Source organism: Fulmarus glacialis, unplaced genomic scaffold (genome assembly GCF_000690835.1).
Source record: "Fulmarus glacialis isolate BGI_N327 unplaced genomic scaffold, ASM69083v1 scaffold45205, whole genome shotgun sequence".
In the NCBI taxonomy this organism is placed as follows: Eukaryota; Metazoa; Chordata; class Aves; order Procellariiformes; family Procellariidae; genus Fulmarus; species Fulmarus glacialis.
In genome coordinates, this window is record NW_009211913.1 from 9,970 (window position 1) to 17,720 (window position 7,751).

Below are 7,751 nucleotides of genomic sequence, written 5' to 3' on the forward strand. Positions count from 1 at the left end.
ATTTGCAAAGTAAGAATCAGAATCATAGAGTTAAGAGTTATCGGTATTACTTGAAATCAAAATTTGCAGAAGTTCCTTATGAGAACAAGATCAGGTTTGCTGTGGCTTTTCAAATATTTTTTGCTATGCAATCCTTTGGTCTGTTCTACTGCCTTTCCTTACTGGCTAAGAACCAAGACACAAAAAGTGAGTCTTCCCACAAGATATCTGATACCTGCATTCACTGAATCAGCAAAGTTCCAACCTCATCAACATGGAAGAATTTCCATATTCAATCCACCACAGAAGTACTTATAGTATCTCAGCAAAAAAATACTTCAGTGTTCCCAGAATGAGTTAAAAATCCTTTCCTTCTACAGCGAGGCTAGAGTCAGGAAAAAAAAAAGCCCAAAATCTATGCCTGTGCCAAGGAATACTTCTGGAAACACTGACAGAGTAAAAACAAGTATTAAAAAGTGAGGTCAAGAGGAACTTCCTAACTGGTCACAGCAAAAAGTTCTACCTGCAGACCCTGAACTGCCAAGCAGGCAGACAGATTTGGCAAGATGAAGGAAAATTAACCAGTTGGAATGGAATATCAAGAGCTATGTACTCGCGTTTATATTTTCGATGCTTTGTTACGAACTCTTTAGGACAAGCTTGGAAGTTTCAACTTTGATTTTTGCTCTTTCCATGTAAAAATCAATACAACGTGTCACACCAGTAAGGCCATGAGAATTTGACTCGGTCTACAATTGCTTTTGAAGTTTTTTTAAACTAGAGATTTATCTGCATTTGATGAAGTATCCTCCTCCCTTATTTTCCTTTCCTATTCAAATATATCCTTCAAATATTAGGAGCTTGTTTCCCTTTATCTGCCTGTCTTACGCTTCCATGACAGAGCGCTATAAGTAATAAAAGGTATTCCATTTTTTTTTAATATCAGATTGCTTACAAACTTTCCACTGGAGTTGCAAACCAATAAGCTGGCTTAAATCTGATACATACTCTTAGCTACTGTCCACAGACTCCTCAAAGGTAGCTAACAGACCTTTGGAATTCTGTGGATATAAATTTGAAAAGTAATTCCTATAAATGATACCCTTTCTCTAATGTGTAAGAAAAAAAGTATCAATTTCTTGCATATCTCCACTCATCAAAATTTGGATTTCACATGGCATTAACAAACTTGTTGCCTTATGCATTCTGAAAGAAGATTGATTCTAACCTATATATTGTATTTAATGGTTATCTGTTCACATTTTTTTCTTTTACTAGATGATTCGTTTTCTTTCCAGAAGAAAGAACTCTGACCAGAAAAAAGAACAGCTGGAAATGAGACAAAGTTCCCAGAAGCAAGTCCAAGACAAATTAACCACCATTGTAGCAGACGCAATTTAGTTTTTCAAACCAAAGCAAGTAAGTTTCAGGGTTTCTATGTTTATCTTTATGGATTGTAATTCTAATTCTAAACTTTTTTTTAATTTAATCAAAAATTTAAGTCATAATTCTAAAGATTTAAAACTGTCTTCAATTAGTACAAAAAAGACAAACACTAGAGTTTAGTTTAATAGCTTTTCATCTGTTGAGGTCCAAATTTCAAACTCTGTTTTTGGTACATGACAAAGTGTAAAGACCCCATCCTAGCAATCACACAATGCAACTCAGACGTCTCTCTCCCTCCTGTCCCCAGAGGTCTTGCTAGAAACCCTGAAGATAAAATAGTTTTTTTTAACCTAGTGAAGAAAAAGAGAGGAAGTACAGCTAATTAAACAAATCACTGATCTTTTTCTACCTAATTTGCATCACCAAATGCCTTCATAATATAGGAAGATAGATGTATTTATATTTGTATACCTGTAATGTACAGTTTTCTTTTCGTTTGAGGAACTCCACAAACCTGGCCACCACTCCTGGTGTGCTTATGACTTCATCTATTGGGGGATTTGGTTCTATTTAAAATAAAAAGCAAAGTTAGATACATTCATTTCTTTGAGGGAAATTCTCAAATTACTGCATCAAAATAATATTCAATAACATACTGACTCCTCTTTTCTGAGAGTATGTTCTTTTTCTACAACACTGCTTTACCTTTACTAAAAGGCAATGGATTCCTATCTGTCACCATAAGAAGACTCCAGCTTGAATTTTGAGGTAATGAGGTAACATGATTCAAAACACTAATGCACTCAGTAATTTAGGCAGACCAGCTTCACAGCAGCAGCTCTGTGAAGTCACTCTGGCATACACACATGCAGAGAAACTTCGGTGTATCAGCTGAGCCATAGAGACACTGCCTACGATACTTAAACTTACATTCAAGAGTAGACATCACATCTACATCACACAGATTTCAAGAAAAGAAGTGACTATTGCCTACATCTAGCTGACATTTTGCAAAACAGAGCTTCATCCAGAAATTTCTGTATGAAACTGAACCTTTATTGCTGTCAAAGTAAAAACATATGCCAGGGACAGTTCTACATTTTTCTCCAAGTAATTTCAGTCCTTACCTTTAGAAAGAAGCTTTCGGAACTTCTGGGTGGCTGAAAGCTGCTGTTCTGGACTATTGGAGAAAATCATCTCAATCATATCAGAGGTGATGACTGCACTCTAGGATTCATGTGGGGGAGACAGAATGAGAGTGATGGAGAGAAAGAGGGAAAACAAAATTTGGCATTAGTGGTAAAAAGGTTACAACATTTGCTAAACCAGTATCAAGTTTCTCTCTTATTGAGTAAAAACCTAGATAAGACCATTATGGACAATAAATGAGTCCTCATATGTGTACATCTACATAAGCAGCATCATTCTTTAAGTGTAGTCTTTCTTTTCTGGAAGCCAAAATTCAAATTTTACTTAAGATATGGCAAGAAAATTACTCTTCAGAATCTCTCACCGGTATTCTCTCTCCTTTTTTTCTATCTCCCCTCCTCTAAAACGTATGTAAAATGGTCAGTTTTAGCAAAAGGTAGTTTAAACTGGAATAGCAGTTACTGTTACGCAAGAACACCACCTTGATTATGCTTTTGTTTAGATTTCTGTAACATGTACATTTTGACTCATTCTGTTACACAAAAATGTACACGACCTGTCATTTTCAGAAGAGCTGACAAACCTAATGCTTGTCATCATAATCAAGTAAGAGTATTTAATCTTCCATAATACTGACAGTTTCCACTAATACGGCTGAATTATATCAGCAATGTTTCTTACGCCAGGTAAAATCTGACATTCTGTTCATCACACATGTAAACCCATGTAAAGAAGCATAAGGAAAGTCAGATTTTTTTTTTCCACTTCCTCTGATCTAAATCCTTAGATAGATCTGATCCAAACCCTTAGATAGATAGGTAGACAGACGACAGTGCTGAAAATACTTAAGCTTTGTCTGTAACAGCTAACAGCTCCAACTGTTAAGACCTTGAAATTAATACTTAAAATAGTGAACTGTATCTATATGGTCGTATCTATCTCAATTAGATAGGCTCCTATCCTTACTTTTACTAGCTATTAATTTCATATAAGCTTCCACACAAATGATTAAATGGTATTTAGGACTTGAATGACGTTTAAAGACTATCTTGAAGAGTAAAAAAACATATTCTATTAGTGATCTACCACATAGTTTATAGTATTTCTCTGTTTCTCAGTAATTTTCAAGGTTGGTATAACCACCAACAGAAAACAAGCCCAGCCTGATTTCTATGAAAACAACATTTCCATACTCTGAATACATACACAAGTGTGAAGATCAGTGGTCAGACTTTTAAGTGAAGACTGCACTTTCCTTAAACCTCTCTGTTACAGCCTGAATCCCTTACCATTTTTCTTTCCAGGGAGAGGACTGTGGTAAAGAAACATGGAGAAAGCAAAAGTGTCTAATTTCCACTAGAAGTGTTTTCCGTAGGATGAAATTCCAGCTTGGAAAGGAGTTTAAGGACACATGCGGATTAGATAAGCTACGTCTAGCTGTGTTTCCAGCACCCTGGCTAAAAATGGTGCCACTTGAAAGTCCGCTAACAAAGATTTCCACTGAGCCCCTTTTTACTTTGTAAACTGCAATAACACATTGTCTGGTTTGTATTTTCATGTTTCAAGCATTATGAATTTCACATTAAAAAACCCCAACAACTCCGGGCAACAGTTGATAAAATCACCCATAATGGTGAACATCAAAACCAGAAAGTAATCAGCCTGCCTGGAACAATGACGTTTTATTTAATTTTCTTGAAAGCATATCCACTGAGCAACCACTCACTCTATCCATAACATTTTTCTCTCATGTAATCTGTTTCAGGGCAGTTCACCTAGACAGGTGTTTAAGAGCTGTCCATAAGGTCTTTGAATGCCATCTTTCACATTTTTCTGGAATTCCATTCCCCTCAAGTCACAACAGGCCTGCCCGGTTTCAACAAACACTGTATTCCTTTCTCATGACTTACAGAAGTCATCTCCATATTGTTCATCTGAGCCTCATGGAAGCCACCATCTGACATCACTTCCTCCTCCGCTTCTTCCTCAGCTGTTGCAACATTTCGGCGTTTAAACAACTAAAGAGAGAAAGTATTTAATATATATTATATAGCCAATATATACACAGCGTGTCATGTTAGGCTGCAATAAAAATGACATATGCTATCACCTGAAAGAAGCCAGTATACTGGCTACAGGACTCCTCCTGACAGTAAATGGAGAAAGTTTAGTCATGGAGTAAATGAAAACACCAATGTGCTAGAATATGGTTCCCAAAATTTCTGAAAAATTCTCACTGATATCCCCTTCTCTTCTTCACTGTCCCCCTCCATCTACGAGCTATCTCTAGCTTCCAGACAATTGCTTCCTTGCAAAGGATGCTGGGGCTCAAAGATCTGAAAAATTGCTGTGTGTAACAGATTTTTGTAGAACACCTGCAGAGGCTGGGATAATAGTTACAGTGGCAAAGAGAGGGCTTTGGAGGATGATCATATGGGATTGAAATTATACTGGGATGAACAGAATTTGGATGCTACCACTTAGAGAAGGTACCCAGTTTGAGATGTCATGAGGAGAGCGAGAGAGGCTACAGCTTCTCCTCTTAATCCAGCTGCCTCACTGAAAGAAACATTAGCAATGACAAGATGGCTTTGGGGGTGCTGCTTGGCCTGCTGAGTTCAGGAATGCTGAATGCTCCGGCATTGAGCCACGTCACATTTGCACCACTGCAGACAGGCAAGACAGAGCCCTGACACAGACCTGCTGTTACTCTTCTCTCCAGAGAAGACACGGAGGAAACAGTATGCAAAACTGCTAAGTCTATAGCAATCCTAGGTCAGTGATGAGCATCCTTATGGAATGCTATTCCTTCTAAGCTACTGTATGATGTGCCCACTCAAGCACAACAAACATGTACTCAAATATAATCTTAAACCAAAATTTACACATTGCTGAGTCATGTGAAAATTCAGAGGCCTGTGGAGGCCTTTTGTGGAGTTGTTCAGCTTAAAAAAAAAACACCACACCCCAAAAAACCCCAAACCCCCCAAAACCCGGGAATTTAAACAAACTTCAATGAGCTATGTGCCAAATACATAAAAGAGAAGTACGTGTACAAGGTCTGAAATTGTAGAGCTGCAGACTCTGCCTGCAATTCCACTTCTGCTCCACTGTTAGTCCAGTTAGGACTAATAATTTTCCTTAACAGAAGGAAATACTGCCACACACTTTATTTAGCCAACCTGTGGTAATCAGGTCCAAGGGAGGTCAGAGGCACAGATAAGACAGAAAATGACTCATCATTTTCCTAATTTAGTAAGGGCTTTACAAAGAAGACCGACAACATTCTGTGCATTTCAGTAATCTGGAAATGCTACCTGCAGATACCAAGCAAAATCAAGAAGTATTGTAATTCCCTCTCAGAACTCTCCCCTGCCTTTCCTTGAAAGCATTTGGTATTGACACTGTGAAAACGATATTAAACAGAACAGATTACAGACTTGACTTACCATTCCAAACACAAGCATATTACTATCTTCCTTCTAACTCCAGAAACCTCAACATTGATGAAAAAGGCTTCATTATAACTTTGTTTGAAATTGAACCAATCCCTTAAAGCTTCCAGTGAACACAACTAAGAACAAAGGGAAGAACTGTTCAGTGCTACCTGTTTTTATCAGAAAATGGTTTTCATCATGTCTTGTCACTGCTGCTGTTTCCTGATTAAACCTGCAGAGCACCTGCGACTTTGCAATGTGAATGAAGTAGTAAGAACTAGCAAGACATGAGCAGGTAGAGAAGCTTCGTTTCCAAGCATTTTTCTTAATCATTTTGCCTACAACATATACTAAATTCACTACTCAAGGTACCAGCCTCATGGGCATAAACATAGTATGAACTTCTGTACATTCATAAATTAACTGAAACTTAAAGACAGAAAACTGAGAAGAATCAGGTAAACAAATTATTTCTTCCCTCAAGAAAATCATTACTGCAATTTATAAGGACTTGGTCAGACCTTCTCCTTCTCCTATTCTAGCTGCAATGTCTCCTTCCATTTCACGCCAGCTTGCCACTCTTTGAACAGAGATTAGAGCCACCACAACTCAGGCAGAAAACAAAACAAAACACCAAAAAAAAAAAACCACCAACAAAAAACCTCAAAAACCATAAACAAAAAACAAAACAGGAGTTCCTCAATCACCCTTGGTACAAGGTCAGACAGCTTTGTTCAAATCATCTTTAAGCTGCTCTGGCCAATCTTACAAGTTTTGTAGAGCCTGCAGAAAAGGCAGCAAAGTCTGCAAGTGGCACTGATTTCAGACTGACTATGTATGAATTTGGCAGGGCAGGAACAACAAAGAAGGGGCTTAGGAGAACCAAAGAGCCAGAGACAGTGCAAGACAAGACTGTTTAAGGACTGGTTACAGTTATCGCAATTGTAGTACAGTACCTGTTCCTCTCTCTTTTGCTTCCGTAGCTGAAGACCCTCTTCCTCCCGCCTGCGACGCATCTCATCAGGGTTTAGAGATTTGTTCTTGTAGCTCTTCAGTCGGAAATTCTCTTTTCCTGAGGTCGTCATGACTCCTTTACAATGCAATTAAAAAGAGAATTCAGAAAATAATTACTCTTCAACAACACATCATTCTGTATTCTGTCTCCATCTCTTAATCTCTGTAGCCATGCACTTCCAGCCACTGCCCCCCTATATCCTATCCCCTAACTTCCAATAACTTAGAAGGTATAAAGCAAAATTTCACAGAATTGTCACTTCAGTGTGCTAGTTCTTCACATCAGACCAACAAACTTTTATTTTACTTTCTGAGGCTGCAAGGCATGAATAAGTGAAATATTTTATTAAGAAAGAACTGAGATCTGTAAGGCAGAGTAACAGCCTGAGCTAAAAAGAAAACTGTACTAATAAATCTTAACATTTCTTCACACAGGGAACTAGCCAAACAAATTATATTCCATCTTCACTCAGAAGTGAAGGGGTCTTAGCTGCTTTTTAGCTTAATTCACTTTGCAAGTCAGAACAGGGGCTTTTTTGCACTCCAAATCCACATTTTAAGTTAATTCAACACAACCCTGTGTTCTTTCTATCCAGACAAGGTCTACAAGAAAAATGAAATGGACAGAGAAATTTTAGGTGAGGATGGTTTAACCACTGAAAATGCTCACTCCAGCAAAGAAAGCAGTGCTATTCTTCCCCTCCTCCCCACCCCCAGCCTCTAATCCTGCCACTGTTTATGCAGAGGGGCCTTTTTTCAGTCTATGATTTCCAAGTACTGTCTGTC

The 7,751-nt window shown here is 38.0% G+C and overlaps 1 protein-coding gene across 1 annotated transcript in view; it reads right to left on the reverse strand.

Annotated features, from left to right (window-relative positions):
* The window catches only part of LOC104076739 (importin subunit alpha-5), a gene marked incomplete at its 3' end in the record, with an annotated part of 15,523 nt that extends 8,487 nt beyond the window's left edge, over nt 1-7,036 (reverse strand). Inside the window, exons 1-4 of the mRNA XM_009577712.1 lie at nt 6,908-7,036; nt 4,425-4,532; nt 2,493-2,592; nt 1,837-1,931 (exon numbers count right to left, since the gene is read on the reverse strand). Coding sequence (XP_009576007.1) covers nt 1,837-1,931; nt 2,493-2,592; nt 4,425-4,532; nt 6,908-7,036 — 432 coding nt within the window. The remainder of the gene's footprint in view (nt 1-1,836; nt 1,932-2,492; nt 2,593-4,424; nt 4,533-6,907) is intronic.
* Nucleotides 7,037-7,751: the final 715 nt, after the last annotated feature.